Below are 15,994 nucleotides of genomic sequence, written 5' to 3'. Positions count from 1 at the left end.
TTTTTCAAGATTTTATTATTTGAGACAGAGAGAGTGAGTGAGATAGAGGAAGAGAGAGCACAAGCAGGGGGAGCAGCAGAGGTAGAAGGAGAAGCAGGCTCCCCTCTGAGCAGGGAGCCAGATATGGGATTTGATTCCAGGACCCCGAGATCATGACCAGAGCTGAAGACAGACGCTTGACCGACTGAGCCACCCAGGTGCCCCTCTGGTATTTTTGTTGTAGCAACCCATGCAGCCTGAGACACTGCCCAAGGTTCACAGGCTGGAGGTTTGGGGTGGTGGCTACGTTCTGATACGAATGCCTTCCCTCTGGGCAAGGGAGGCTGCCAGGTACAGATGGAAGGGAACCCAAACGTTCTGGCCTCCGAGAGGGAAGGGTGGTAAGGAGGGGGTATGTGGCGTGGGAGGAGCAGGTCCCTGGACCAGTACTACAGAGTCTGGCTTGGGGGGGAAGCCTGGTGAAGATATGATGGGGCAGCCAGCCTGGGAAAGCAGGTCCAGGTAGAGCACCAGGTCCTCTGTGGGGCAGGACACTGTGACCAGCATGGGGGTCTAAGAGCAGGCATGGTAACCCTAAGTGTGACCACGGCTAGTGAGAGGCCACCTTGTTCCCACAGCTTGGGAGTCAGCTAGAGGCTGACTCTTCCACTGCCTGGAAGGACACGCCAGAATGAGGATGCAGGAACCTGACACATCAAAGCCGAAACCCTGCAACAAACCCCAAGATGAAGAACCAGTTCCAGGGACTACAGAAGAAATGTCAAACCGTCTGCTAGAGCTAGTCCACAGCACGGACTTGAAGACAAACGCCTCCCACCTAGCCCGGGGCCTTGTTTCAAGTCCCTTTTCTAACACTCTCAAGGATGTCATCACAGTTAGTTGGGGGCGGCTACACCTGGGGCTGAGCCCGGTGCTTCTTACCCAGGATTCCAGATGTCAGTAGAGTCTTGGGCCAAAGTCTTCTCTTCCATGTGGCTGAAATGCCTCACTCAGACGCACTGTGCTTTCGCTAGATAGCTCGGGACAGGGGCAAGACTGACATTTTTTACCTTCCCACAAGAGTGCTATTTTGGTTAGGCATAAACTCTCTTGTGGGGAAACCCATTGTCCTCAGCATTATTTTTCTATTCAAGATGGAGACATTTTGATTCCCAGGCAGAAATAGCTACAAGACTACTACTGGCTGTTGGCTTCTCCAATCTAGATGGTGCCATACACTGTAGGTATTAGAGACAGCATTAAGCCTTGCCATAAAAACAAAACAAAACAAAACAAAACAAAAATCAAAACAAAACAAAAAAAAACCCACCAAATACCATGAACTGGAGAGGAGGCTGGAGGAGGTCAAAGGTTCCTGACACTGTCGACATCCCCACACCAAGGGGTCTTCGCTCAGGGGTCAGGAATTCTCCTGTAGTACAGTTGAACTCAGTTTGCAATTTCCCAACACTCCTAGGACGCGTGTTTTCATTCACCCTGAGATGGCAGTACCCTCCAACTAGTGTCCCTTCTCCAAGGTCTGATCTCAGCCCCATGGGACTCTCCTCGGGGTTTGGAGGCAGCAGCACCCTTCTCAGAAGTCTGACTTCCACAGGGTGTCTCCCCCACCATCTACATTTTGAGAATTCCAATTTCCTCCCTTGGTCCCCCGCAGCTCTAGAGCTAGTGGCTGTCCCTTTATTCATCTGGGTTTTCTCTGCCTGAGTTCTATAATGCCCAGTGACCAATTCTTAATGTTTATGTTTATTATTATTATTATTATTATTAAGGAGGCTCCCATCCAGCATGGAGCCCGATGCAGGGTTTGAACTCATGACCCCTGAGATTGAGACCGGAGCCAAGATCAAGAGTGGGACACTTAACCAACTGAGCCACCCAGACACCCCACCAATTCTTTATGTTAAATTCTCTCCATTAAAGTAACTGGTGTGGGCTCTGACACAAAGACAGATCTGGGGGATACACATGGTGGCTTCTGCAACAACCTATAACCCCTGTTTTCTCTTATGCTGAAACCACACTAGAAGACCGGAGTGCTTGTTAAGTCTTCTGTTTCCCAGATTTCAAAAACCATTACCATAGCCCTTGAAAAGTCATCTATATACTTTAGGAGCTTGCCATTCTAATGGATTTCTTACCATTTTGTTGCCCTGGTAACAATGTTATATATTGTTATCCAAGGTTACTTGGATTAACTATGATGAGGGTTACTGGGACATAATTTTATTACTACATATAATATGACCATGTAATAGAACAAATCATTCTTAGTTTCTTCTTCAAGTGTCTGAGTCTTCATTATATTTTTTTAAAGATTTTATTTATTTTTTTATTTATTTAAAGAGAGAGAGAGACCGTGCAAGTTGGAGGAGAACAGAGGGAGAGGGATAAGCAGACTCTGTGCTGAGTATGAGCTGGACACAGGACTCCATCTCAGACCCTGAAATCATGATCTGAGCCGAAATCAACAGTCAGATGCTTAACCGACTGAGCCACCCAGGCATCCCAAGTCTTCATTATATATTTTTTTAAGATTTTATTTATCTGTTTGTCAGGGAGAGAGAGCACACAAGCAGGGAGAGTGGAAGGCAGAGTGTGGGAGGCCACGATAAGGCTTGAGACGAGGACCAACCAGGCCCTGACTTGTGTCTCCTTTTGAGGTCCAAATACCTTAACAAAAGGTTATGGACGGGAAAAGTTGAGTAGCACTTAGGGTCTGTGCTATGTGTCGTGCGCTCGCCTACGTGACTTCCCACACGTTCCCCAAACAGAAGGGAACAATGTGGTTGGGGTTATGAATTCTTAGCTGATCCTTGTTGTCCTAGTACAGCTCATAAATTACTCCCTAGTTTGCTGTAACTTCTTGTATCAATAGAGAACAATAGTGCTAACATCAACTGCCTGGCGTCATGAGATTTGCTTATAGTTAATGATGAAGTTCTAGAACCTAGGTGAGGTTCGGTGGGCTGAGGTCTGGAGCCGATGACCAAGAAAGAATTAAGACATCTTGGTGCAAAATGGTGGTTTATTAAAGCACAGAGACAGGACCCGTGCACAGGAAGAGCTGCTGCCCCGGGTGGTGAGGGATGGCAGGTTATGTACCTTGCAGTTGGGGGAAGGTGAGGGGAAGGGAGGTTTCAACGGAGCTTTCATATGCTAAAGAGGGCCTACAAGGTGTCGGGATACCGGAGGCCTTGTGGCTTTATCAGTGTTGTCTTTTGGCAAGCCATTCACATTTCTGCTATCAAGTGTCTTTGTTAGTGAGATTTGGGTTTAGAAGAAATTTAACTTTATTTAGGGCTTGAGGAACTGAGTTACTTGCCTCTGGAAATTGTGCTATTGATAAGGTAACTTCTTTGTAGATCTCTAGGACATTTGTAAACCAAGGGAGACTCCTGTCTTGCAGGATTGTGATCTCTGTGAGCTAACTATTTGTCTTGGGTGCCCGAGGAAATCACACACATTACCGAGGGGAGCAGGTGGAGAGGGGGTGCAAGGAGCCAGCTTTTGCTTTGTCTTCAGCCAGCCTCCTGCTCCCTCATCAGTTAATAGTGAAACTTATTATGGGAACTTGCGGTTATTTAGCCAGACACTGATGTATTGCTTCTTCTATTGTGTTATTACTATATATATATGTCTGCAAGGTGGCGAATAAACAGCACTGTTGGATATCCTCCTCAGTGCTCCTCCTGCCCCCATCTTTTTGTCTCTTGGTTTCTTTTCACCATCCTTTTATCCTTAGGTCCTTAATCGAATTGTCATGCTGGCTGCGACAGCAGAGGGAGAAGCAGGCTCCCTGCTGAGCAAGGAGCCTGATGTGGGACTCAATTCCAGGACCCTGGGATCATGACCTGAGCTGAAGGCAGACACTTAACTGACTGAGCCACTCAGGCGTCTCCCCAAGTCTTCATTATACTTAAAAGACCAATGACATTTGCTGATTTTAAGTTGATTTGTTCTTCCTCATGCTATTGGATTTCTAGAGCTCTTTATATATGGTGGATTTTAGTCTTCTGTTGATTATATGTGCTATACCTGAGAAGCAGCACTGCCCAGGACATCAGGCATCCTACCTGTGGTAGAGCTCCTCCAGGAGTCAGAAACAAGAGACTGAGGTAAGACAGAGGGATGAAAAAGGACAAGAAAGAAACTAAGAACTAATCTCCTGGCCTCCAACCATCAGCTCCCCCTTCCAGACTCCTCAGGGAATCCTGGAAATATGAAGCAGAATATACGGATAGACTTCTGGGGAAGGCTTTGGAAATTTTTTGTTGACCACCTGCTCCAGGATGTTCAGGATGGTACCATGGGTCTCTTGGAACAGATCAGAACCCAGGAAAGCCTCCACTCGCTCACGCCATGCTGCCAGTTTCGGCCTTCCCTCAAAGAGGTCATAGCCAACAGCCACAGGCTGCAGGGAAGAAGATGGGAAAGTTACAGCAATACTGAGGCCCCAATACCAGAACCACTAGCACAGGTGTTGGGCACCCTCCCCCTACCCTGACAACTCCCATGTGAGGCCCAGGGAAATATGGTCAGCCTCAGGGCCCTGGAGCACCAGCATGAAACACCACACCCAGGAGGGAAGCAGAAGTTCAGGGCGAAAGCATCAGTTCAGACAGAACCTTGCTCTGTGATTCTGGGCAAATTCCTAGCTGTCTCTAGGCCTGCCTGAGGGCTTCTGCCTAGTGAGGGCAGCGACAGGAGGGATGCTGCCCACAGATCCCAAGCTCACACCTGCATCAGCTCCTCGAAGGCCATGAGGTCAGCCAGTGACATCTGCTGGCCGATGAGGAAGGCCTGGTCCCCCAAGAACTTGTCCTCCACCTGCTGCAGCGCCCGGTCCATGGCCATCTTGTTCCGTTCCACCTTCTCCTCAGGCACGTGGGCCCCAGTGAGTGGTGCTATCACCTGACAGGCAAAGGGTGGGCTCAGGCTGCGTCCCTGCCTCCTTCTGGGTCCCTGACGGTCAACAACCCCAGACGGCTCTCCTCACCTGGGTCCACAAGGGCACACCGAAGGTGCCCCGGATGCAGTCGGCGTGCCAACCCAGATACTCGTGGACACGAGCGCGGGCCTGAAGGTCGGAGGGGTACCAGTGGTCTGCCGTCTGGTACTTAGAGCTCAGGTAAATCAAGATGGCGGAGCTACAGATCAGGGCCAGCAGAAACAGTGGCTTTGAGGATCCTGGTTCATGTCCTTTTTCCTCAGCTGCTTCCATCCCTCAGTGGGGCTCTGGGGCTTCTCTGTACGTGATGTCTCCCCTCTCATCCACAGCTTCCTGGGCACTGCCCCTGACTGTATCCTCCCTAGTCTCCTTCCTTCATTGTCTCCAGCATGGACGCTGGGCCACACCGACCACTTGGCCCTTTAAGAGGCCCATATCTGTGATACCATAGCAGCCCCCACCCCTGGCCCCATGAGGTAGAGATTTCACGTGAGGAAGCTAAGCCTCAGAATAATTAAGTGACTCCTCCAAGGCCACACAGCTCAGAAAAGGCTCTCTGAGCCTCTGGAGTCTTGCATTAAGCCCTCTGCATGTCCCAGTGTTGGGTTGAGGACCTGGAGGGAAAGCTTGTCCTCAGATCTGTCATGGGTCACCCCTGACAGGTCCTCTGGCCATTGCACCTGTAGCTGCCTGACCTCTTACCCTCTGCCTGCCTGGTGGCTGGCCCTCACTGTGAGTTGTTCCCTCAGGCCCTGGCCAACTCTGGAGAGTGGCCTCAGGAGTCAGGAGAGGCCCTTTCCATGTGCTGAACTTGCTTTCTGTCCAACTGGACAAATGCCCCCATGTTCTCTTCTACTGCCCCTCCAATGGGGTTGGGGAGGCCCTAGGGTCCAGAAAGACAGTCGAAGACAAGGGAGGTACAGCGCTATCTTGCATCGGCTTTCGGGCATCCTGGTCACCCCCAACCCTAGGTGTCAGCTCTCACCACACGCCTCCCTCTGCCCTCATCTGCGGCATAGGGTCTAAGAGGGCACACAACGGGACAGCCAAAGGCCAGGGGATCTAGGGGCTTAGAAGGAGGGAGGGAGGGAGAGCACCTTTCAGTCAAGATGAAGTCACCATCTTTGAGGACGGGTATCTTCCGCAGCATATTAATCTGGAAGAACTCCTTGCTCTGGAGCTGCCCTATGGAGAAAGAAGTCAAAAAAAGGCCTTCAGAGCAAGACCCACACCTGCTGTGCCCTCCCTCTCCCTTCCCCAGCCAGAACAGGGTCTTTGAGGCTTTAGGACTTTAAATACATGCTTTCAAGGCAGGAACTGTGAGACTCCAGTCCTACAGAGTAGAAGTAATATTATCCTCCTTCTCAGAAGGGAAAACTAAGTTTCAGAAAGGGCCAGCAACCTGTCCAAGGCCACACAGCCGAGGACAATCTCTGGTGAGATACCAGAGGAGATCAAAGGCAAATGAAATGTAGATAAAATTAAATTTCCTTACAACTTGCAGCCCTTTGATAAATATCTGAAACAGGCAAAGCATGACTTTCCTCAAAGAACTCACAACTGGGGGCGCCTGGGTGGCTCAGTGGGTTAAGCCGCTGCCTTCGGCTCAGGTCATGATCTCAGAGTCCTGGGATTGAGCCTCGCATTGGGCTCTCTGCTCAGCAGGGAGCCTGCTTCCTCCTCTCTCTCTGCCTGCCTCTCTGACTGCTTGTGATCTCTCTCTGTCAAATAAATAAATAAAATCTTAAAAAAAAAAAAAAAAAAAGAACTCACAACTGCCTTAATGTTAATGCTTTGCTAGAGGCAAAACACGACCTTAGCTGACAATAGCCACAGCTCCAGGATCCTGTTTAGTCTTCTCAAAATCCCTTCAGGGACTCCCTTTATCTCTACTCACCGCACCCCCCAATCCCAAAATATATAATTAGTTGCACCTTCCAACCCCAATGCAGTTCTTTCTCCCTAAGGTCCCCGTGCTTTAATAAAAACACCTTTTTTTTTTTTTTAATGATTATTTTAGAGGGAAAGAGAGCACACAAGGGGCAGAAAGCAGAGGAAGAGGGAAAGAGAATATCAGACTCCACGCTTTGCTTGGATCTCAGGACTGGAGCCAAAACTGAGAGTCCAGAAGCGCCTCGGTGGCTCAGTCTTTGAGTCTGCCTTCGGCTCAGATCATGATCCCAGGGTCCTGGGATCGAGCCCCACATGGGGCTCCTTGCTCCTTGGAGGCCTGTTCTCCTTCTCCCACTCCCCCTGCTTGTGTTCCCTCTCTCGCTGTGTCTCTGTCAAATAAATAAATAAAATCTTAAAAAAAAACAAAACCGAGAGTCCAACCCTCAACCGACAGAATCACCCAAACACTGAGAGCCTGTGGACTTCAGAGGGCTCAGGTAGAGAAAAGTTAAATGCTTCAATTTGTTCACAAAGAGATACTTTGTCATATTCCTGTATATCTTATTTTTTTTAAGAGTTTATTTATTTGACAGGGAGAGAGAACACAAGCAGGGGGAGTGGGAGAGGGAGAAGCAGGCTCTCTGCTGAATAGGGAGCCCACTGCAGGGCTCGATTCCAGGACACTTGGGATCATGAACTGAGCCGAAGGCAGAGGCTTAACCCACTGAGCCATCCAGGCGCACCAGTTCTGGAAATTCTTATCCATTTTAGTTTTATTATTTTAAAGATATCAAGATCCTGTGTTTGTCAAAAACCCTCTGTTTTTTTTTTTTTAAGATTTTATTTATTTGAGAGAGAGAGAGACAGAAGGAATGCACAAGTGGAGTGAGGGGCAGAGGGAGAAGCAGGCTCCCTGTGGGTCTCGATCCAGGGACTAAGCTGAAGGCAGACACCCAACCAATTGAGCCATCCTGGTGCCCCGTCAAAAGCCCTTTTAATGAATCTCCTTTAAGATGAAACGTGTTTTGCAAGAGTATTAGAACAATAACCATAAATGACAAAGACTCGAAAATGGGCATGGCTCAAGATCTGATATGAGTTCACTATAATATATGAGTTCATTGGGCACCTGGGTGGCTGTCAGTTAAGCCCTACCTTTGGTTCAGGTCATGATCTTATGGTCCTGAGATGGAACCCCACATTGGGCTCCCTGCTCAGTGGGGAATCTGCTTCTCTCTCTGTCTCTCTCCCTGCTTGTGCTCTCTCTCTGTCAAATAAATAAAATCTTAAAAATAAAAAAAAGAAAAGTAAAAGTAAAGCTTGTGATTCCATAGTATCATCTTTCAATAAAGCACAAAGCCTGTTTACCAACAGACCCAAGTATCTTTAGCTTCTCTGCAATGAGAAGCCGAAAGCACAAACCTGTGTTCAGTAATCAGTGCATTAACATTTTATCTCATTTGGAAAAGGCTTAGATGTCCAATGAATTCAGCCCAATTTATCAACCAAGCACAACTCGAAAGTTTCAGGTTACCAAAGACTTTGAAACCCATCAAAACTTGAAGACCAACAAATCAACCATCATTGCAAGCCATCTTTTTGCTGACAATTGTAAAAGAGATAAGAGGAGCTTCTTTGACCTTCAGTAATCCTTGGTAGGTTAAAAGTTGTACATTTAGGGGAGCCTGGGTGGCTCAGTGGGTTAAAGCCTCTGCCTTCGGCTCAGGTCATGATCCCAGGGTCCTGGGATCGAGCCCCGCATCGGGCTCTCTGCTCCGCAGGGAGCCTGCTTCCTCCTCTCTCTCTCTGCCTGCCTCTCTGCCTACTTGTGATCTCTGTCTGTCAAATAAATAAATAAAATCTTTAAAAAAAAAAGTTGTACATTTAATGCTACTAAGTCTAAAGATATGTCTATCTTAGTGAAATCAACACACTTAAATTAGTGTAAATACAACCACATCTACTTAGAAGTCAATCAAGTTGTTCCCCACTGTCAATTTTTACCTGGGACACCAGTGGGGAAATATGAGGTGGGCAGTGTAAGTCCAAGGGGGTGCTCCTCACTCCTTGGCCTCGAGGCTGGGATTAAGAACCCAGCACCACTAGGGGCGCCTGGGTGGCTCAGACTTAACCCTCACCAGGGTTCAGCCTCTGCCTTCCTCTCAGGTCATGGTCCCAGGGTCCTGGGATCGAGCCCCGAGTAGGGCTCTCTGCTCAGCGGGGAGCCTGCTTCCCCCCACCCTCTCTCTGCCTACTTGTGATCTCTTTCTCTCTGTCAAATAAATAAATAAAAAATCTTAAAAAAAAAAAGAACCAGGCACCAGGCTGGCACAGGAGCCAGTCATGCAGGCCACACCCAAGGTGGTCCAGAAACAGGAGGAAGGGGGGATGCCCAGGTGGCCCAGTCGTTAAGTGTCTGCCTTCTGCTCAGGTCATGATCCCAGGATCCTAGGATCGAGTCCCACATCAGACTCCCTGCATGGTAGGAAGCCTGCTTCTCCCTCTCCCACTCCCCCTGCTTGTGTTCCCTCTCTTGCTGTGTCTCTGTCAAATAAATAAATAAAATATTTTAAAAATTAAAAAGAAAAAAGAAACAGGAGGAAAGGAGGAGGGAGGGAGAGGATGGCGGAAGAGGTGAGGTGTGGCCAGCAAGGCTGGAAGCAGAAAAGCCCAGAAGGCAGAGAAAGGACTCCCAGTTCTTTTTTTTAAATTTATTATTTATTTATCTATTTGAGAGAGAGAAAGAGAGAAAGCATGAGAGGGGGAAGATCAGAGGAAGAAGCTGACCCCCTGCTGAGCAGGGAGCCCAATGCAGGACTCGATCCCTGGACTTGAGGATCATTACTTGACCAAAGGCAGGCACTCAACCAACTGAGCCCCCAGGCACCCCAGGATTCCGTGGTTCTAAAACTCATCAGCTCAGAACGGAAGAGCAGATGCATGCTTTTCCTCCACCAGCAACTGAAGATAGGCAGTCCATATTGGGCCAGAGAAGACAGGGAACTTTCCGGAAACAAAAGGGGTTTCCGTTGGGCAGCAGCTTAGGATTTTCCTTTCAAGTCCATCCGAGGCAGACTAACCAGAGACAATTCACTCCAATCATCATAACCATCAACCTGGGAAATGAAGGAGGGAGAAGCCCCCACATACAGTAAGAATAACCTGGGCCTATTAAGAGGACCAGTGAGACTGTCAACATCCCCTTCCTCAGAATGGACTGTGTCTCCTCCAGCAATCTGGGTTTATTAGGAGGAGGACAAGGCCTCTTTCAACTACCATTATCCAATATATCCGGAGGCAGCTTGTTAGCCTGCTTAGCAGCCAAACACATTCTGCAAGAGATCCTTAGGTCAGGGTCCTGACTTACGACCATGCTGTACCTCTGCCTACTTGCCCTGTTCCCGGCAGAAGAAATCTAACTGATAGGTCATATTGAAGTTTAACATCTCGTTAATGGGCCATTTTTCCAGGGCACCTGGATGGCTCAATAGGTTAAGCATCTACCTTCGGCCCAGATCATGATCTCAAGGTCCTGGATTGAGCCTCGCATTGGGCTCTCTGCTCAGCAGGGAGCCTGCTTCTCCCTCTCCCTCGGCCACTCCCCCCTGTTTGTGCTCTCTTTCTCTGTCAAGTAAAGAAATAAAATTAAAAAAAAAAAAGGGGGGGGCCATTTTTTTCCTTGTCTCTAGGTAGAGTACTGAGGCCATGCAATCTTACAGATCAGTCTTCTTTTTCCTAAATCATGCAATCTGAATAGTTTCCAGGGGGTTAAAAAGCGTTTCAAGGGAGAGACCTTGGGAAATGAAGAAGATCCCAGGCTCCTAAAAAAGGAGAGAAGGTCTATTACCAAGGAACGCCCCCGACCACCACCACACACGCTCCCGGGGATTATTCCATGCAGGATAAGTCAGAGTTTCCTGGTGCCAAAGAGATTGGAGGCATCCCTCAAAGGAAATGGCTATGACCACCACCCAGCCCCACAGAAGGGATGCCGGCATCTCCCCTCCCAAACCGCCCCCCCTTCACCCATTGCATCCTAGGCTACAAATGGGTACACCAAAATACTGAGCTATGAAGAATTCACCCTTTTTAACCCATGGAAAACACTAGAAAAGTTTCACAAAGGGAAATTACCTGATTTTGTAATTTAAATAGTAGGGGACATTGACAGAAAACAGTGAAGATGGAAATCCACCACAGTCTAAGCAACATTCCAGCACATATAGTCTTTACAGCCAACCTACCTAGGAAATGGTTCCCAGTTGGGTTTTTTGTTTGTTTAAGATTTTATCTGAGGGGTGCATGGGTGGCTCAGTCATTAAGCGTCTGCCTCTGGCTCAGGTCATGATGCCACAGTCCTGGAATCAAGCCCTACATCCAGCTCCCTGATCAACAGGGAGTCTGCTTCTCCCTCTGCCTGCTGCTCCCCCTACTTGCGCTTTCTCTATGTCAAATAAAGAAATAAAATCTTTTTTTTTTTAAAGATTTTATTTCTTTATTTGACAGAGAGAGATCACAAGTAGACAGAGAGGCAAGCAGAGAGAGAGAGGAGGAAGCAGGCTCCCTGCCGAGCAGAGAGCCCGATGCGGGACTCGATCCCAGGACCCCGAGATCATGACCTGAGCCGAAGGCAGCGGCTTAACCCACTTAGCCACCCAGGCGTCCCTTTTTTTTTTTTTTTTTTAAGATTTTATTTCTTTATTTGACAGAGAGAGAGATCACAAGCAGGCAGGGAGGCAGGCAGAGAGAGGAGGAAGCAGGCTCTCCGCAGAGCAGAGAGCCCGATGCGGGGCTCAATCCCAGGACTCTGGGATCATGACCTGAGCCGAAGGCAGAGGCTTTAACCCACTGAGCCACCCAGGCGCCCCAAGAAATAAAATCTTTTTAAAAAATAAGATTTTTTTAAAGAGAGAGAGAGAATGCACAAGCACAAATGGGAGGGAAGGGCAGAGCGAGAAGCAGACTCCCCGTTGAGCATGGAGCCTGACACAGGACACAGGGATCGATCAGAGCACCCTAAGATCATGACCTGAGCTAAAGTCAGATGCCACCCCCAGCTGGGTTTTAATTCAATCCGGCACTGGTTTCAGCTGGCTCTGGGCGGGAGTTTCATGGCAAAAAGTGGCTAGACCAGAGATGTGAGGGGATACCCTTGGACCAATGAGGAGGAAACTTCACACAGGAGTCTTAAGATTGGCAGCCCTGCTAGTGACTTAGGTGGCTGTCCCATGCCTAAGAAAGACAACTTTGAATAAGAACAGAAGTTAAGGGGCGCCTGGGTGGCTCAGTGGGTTAAGCCGCTGCCTTCGGCTCAGGTCATGATCCCAGGTCCTGGGTTCAAGCCCCGCATCGGGCTTTCTGCTCAGCAGGGAGCCTGCTTCCTCCTCTCTCTCTGCCTGCCTCTCTGCCTACTTATGATTTCTCTCTGTCAAATAAATAAATAAAATCTTGAAAATTAAAAAAAAAAAAAAAAGAACAGAAGTTAAGAAGGGGCATCAGGTTTCTGAATCTTATTGCCATTTGGCCAGGGTACTAGCTTCCAGCTAAAGGGCAAGCTTTTTTCCTCTCCTTAGAGTAGCCATGGGCTAGAGGATTGCAGCCTGAGCAATTGACATGAAAGTGTTCCAGTAATTATGATCGTAGTCTGTGAAAAGCTCCTAGAATGAAGGTAAAAGAAGACAGGAAGTAAGTACTCACCAAGTCCACACAGAGGCTCAGAGACCAGATGAGAAGACTCAGGCCCCACGATCAACGTCCAAAATGATACGATGTGGACTCAGAGCAAATGGTCAAGAAATCATTCTTGATGGTTTGGGAGCAAAAGGTATTTGTATTGGGGCGCCTGGGTGGCTCAGTGGGTTAAGCCGCTGCCTTCGGCTCAGGTCATGATCCCAGGTCCTGGGTTCGAGCCCCGCATCGGGCTCTCTGCTCAGCAGGGAACCTGCTTCCTCCTCTCTCTCTGCCTGCCTCTCTGCCTGATTGTGATCTCTCTCTGTCAAATAAATAAATAAAATCTTTAAAAAAAAAAAAAAAGGTATTTGTATTAAAGCATGGGACAGGACCCGTGGGCAGAGCTGCACTGGAATTGGAAGGAGTGATTGGTTATATACTTTTAAGTTGGGAGAGGGTAAAGATAAAGGGAGTTTCCAAAAGGATTTTCATATGTTAAAGTACATGGTGCAGAATTCTGAAGGTCCGGCTTTTGTCAAGCTAAGGTTGCTTTTTTACCTCTAGCAAAGGGCTAACATTAAGACATAGAGAACTAAACAGAGACTCCAGAAATGGACCTTCAATTCATTATGGCCAACTAATCTTTGACAAATCAGGAAAAAATATCCGAAGGGAAAAAAGACAGTCTCTTCAATAAATGGTGCTGGGAAAAATGGACAGCTACAAACAGAAGAATGAAATTCGCGGTGCCTGGGTGGCTAGTGGGTTAAGCCTCTGCCTTTGGCTCAGGTCATGATCTCAGGGTCCTGAGATGGAGCCCCGCATCAGGCTCTCTGCTCAGCAGAGAGCCTGCTTCCCCCCCTCTCTCTGCCTGCCTCTCTGCCTACTTGTGATCTCAATCTCTCTGTCAAATAAACAAATAAAATCTTTAAAAATTTTTTTTAGGTTTTTTTTTAAGATTTTATTTATTTATTTGTCAGAGAAAGAGAGAGCACAAGAAGGGGAAGTGGTAGGCTGAGGGGGAAGCAGGCTTCCTGCTGAGCAGGGAGCCCAATGTGGGACTTGATCCCAGGACCCCGGGATCATGACCTGAGCCAAAGGCAGACGCTTAACCCACTGAGCCACCCAGGTGCCCCTCTTTTAAAAATTTTTTAAAAAGAATGAAACTCAACCATTCTCTTACACCATACACAAAGATAAAGTCTAAGTGGATGAAAGACCTCGATGTGAGACAGGACTCCATCAAAATCCTAGAGGAGAACATAGGCAGTAACCTCTTTGACATCGGCCACAGCAACTTCTTTCAAGACACGCCTCCAAAGGCAAGAGAAACAAAAGCCAAAATGAACTTTTGGGTCTTTATCAAGATAAAAAGCTTCTGCACAGCAAAAGAAACAGTCAACAACACTAAGAGAGAGTGCACAGAATGTGGGAAGATAATTGCAAATGACATTACAGATAAAGGGCTGGTATCCAAGATCTACAAAGAACTTCTCAAACTCAACACCCAAAAAACAAAAATCCAGTCAAAAATGGGCAGAGGACATGAACAGACACTTCTCCAAAAAAGACATTCAAATGGCTAACAGACAGATGGAAAAATGGAAAAATGTTCCACATCACTAGCCATCAGGGAAACTCCAATCAAAACCATAGTGAGATACCACCTTATACCAGTAAGAATCACAAAAATTAACAAGGCAGGAAACAAGTGTTGGCAAAGACGTGGAGAAAGGGGACCCCTCTTACACTGTTGGTGGGAATGCAAGCTGGAACAGCCACTCTGGAAAACAGTATGGAGGTTCCTCAAAGAGTTAAAAATAGAGCTATCCTACGACCCAGCAATTGCACTACTGGGTATTTACCTCAAAGATACAGATGTAGTGAAAAGAAGGGGCACATGCACCCCAATGTTCATAGCAGCAGTGTCCACAATAGCCAAACTATGGAAGGACACAAGATGCCCTTCAACACAACAGATGAATGAATAAAAAAGATGTGGTTCCTACACACAATGGAATATTAATTATTCAGCCATCAGAAAGGATGAATACCCACCATTTGCATTGACATGGATGGGACTGGAGGAGATTATGCTAAGTGAAATAAGTCAAGCAGAGAAAGACAATTATCATATGGTTTCACTCATATGTGGAACAGAAGGAATAGCTCAGAGGACCATAGGGAAAGAGAGGGAAAAACTGAAGTGGAAGAAATCAGAGAGGGAGACAAACCATGAGAGACTCTTAACTATGGAAAAGAAACAGGGTTGCTGGAGGGGAAGGGGGAGGGAGGTGAGGGACATTAAGGTATGCACCTGATGTGATAAGCACCGGGTATTATTTGCAACTGATGAATTACTGAACTCTACATCTGAAACTAATGATGTACTATAGGGTGGCTAACTGAGCATTAAAAAAAAAAAAAAAAAGTTAACTCATTTGTAGGTAGGGGTGCCTGGGTGGCTCAGATGGTTAAGCATCTGCCTTTGGCTTGGATCATGATCCTGGGATCCTGGGATTGAGCCCCACATCAGGCTCTCTGGTTGGGAGCCTCCTTCTCCCTCTCCCTCTCCTGGTCCCCCTGCTTGTGCTCTCTCACTCTGTCAAATAAATAAATAAAATCTTTTAAAAATAAAAATAAAAACCTTGTGTGTAGGGGTGTCTAGGTGTCACAGCTGGTCCAGCACCTGACTCTTGGATTGGGTTCAGGTCTTGATCTCAGGGTCATGGATGGAGCCCTGCCTGGGTTCTATGTTGAGTGTGGAGTCTGCCTGAGACTCTCTCTCCCTCTCCCTCCACCCCTCCAGCCTACACACTCTCTCTCTAAAATAAATATATACATCTTTAAAAAAGAAGAAACAAACAAACAAAGAGGACAGTGTGAGTTCTTGGAGGCCTGTCATACTCTGCTGTCTGAAGCACTTGTCAATGGGCTACAAGTTGCATGGAAATATAATTGTTTTTAAGATTTTTTTTTTTTAATTTGACAGACAGAGATCACAAGTAGGCAGAGAGGCAGGCAGAGAAAGAGGGGGAAGCAGGCTCCCTGCTGAGCAGAAAGACAGATGCGGGGCTCCATCCCAGGACCCTGGGATCATGAGCTGAGCCGAAGGCAGAGGCTTTAACCCACTGAGCCACCCAGGCACCCCGGAAATATAATTTTTGTCTACATTTCTTTTGCCTTTTTTCTCCTCATCCTGGGACTACGGGAATTGTTTGGAAGAAGAGGAAACTGCAGGGCCCGAGGACTATGGACCCCTGAAGAGCCGGCCTGGGCCCACCTTTGAACACCTCCGTGGTACACAGCTTGAAGGGGATGCCGTTCTTCTTGGCGAAAATGTAGACGGCACGGCAGGGTTGGGACAGCAGGTCCAGGTAGAGCTCCAGGCCCATCGCGGTGGCAGCAGGACGGCACGGACAAAAATCCAGGATAGCAATGGTGGCAGGACTGGGGCGCTCCGAGAGATATAGGGTCTCAGGC

At 47.7% G+C, this 15,994-nt stretch overlaps 1 protein-coding gene across 1 annotated transcript; it reads right to left on the bottom strand.

The window, feature by feature from the left end:
• Positions 1-3,782: 3,782 nt before the first annotated feature.
• Positions 3,783-15,982, bottom strand: GSTT2B (glutathione S-transferase theta 2B). Its single transcript, XM_047698306.1, has 5 exons — positions 15,795-15,982; positions 6,046-6,133; positions 4,997-5,147; positions 4,738-4,911; positions 3,783-4,411 (listed from the first exon to the last, which is right to left on the bottom strand). Exons 1-5 carry the CDS (start codon positions 15,904-15,906, stop codon positions 4,202-4,204), a joined length of 735 nt encoding a protein of 244 aa, XP_047554262.1. The 5' UTR covers positions 15,907-15,982; the 3' UTR covers positions 3,783-4,201.
• Positions 15,983-15,994: the final 12 nt, after the last annotated feature.

This window comes from Lutra lutra, chromosome 12, assembly GCF_902655055.1.
Source record: "Lutra lutra chromosome 12, mLutLut1.2, whole genome shotgun sequence".
Lineage (NCBI taxonomy): Eukaryota > Metazoa > Chordata > Mammalia > Carnivora > Mustelidae > Lutra > Lutra lutra.
Note: the sequence above shows the minus strand (reverse complement) of the source record. Positions and strands in the feature narration are given on the sequence as shown.

Coding starts and splice junctions, on each gene's coding strand:
- GSTT2B (XM_047698306.1), bottom strand. CDS start 15,906: ATGGGCCTGGAGCTCTACCTGGACCTGCTGTCCCAACCCTGCCGTGCC. Junction 6,134..15,794: donor TACCACGGAGGTGTTCAAAG/GTGGGCCCAGGC, acceptor CTTTCTCCATAG/GGCAGCTCCAGAGCAAGGAG. Junction 4,412..4,737: donor CCTTCGAGGAGCTGATGCAG/GTGTGAGCTTGG, acceptor TCTTCCCTGCAG/CCTGTGGCTGTTGGCTATGA.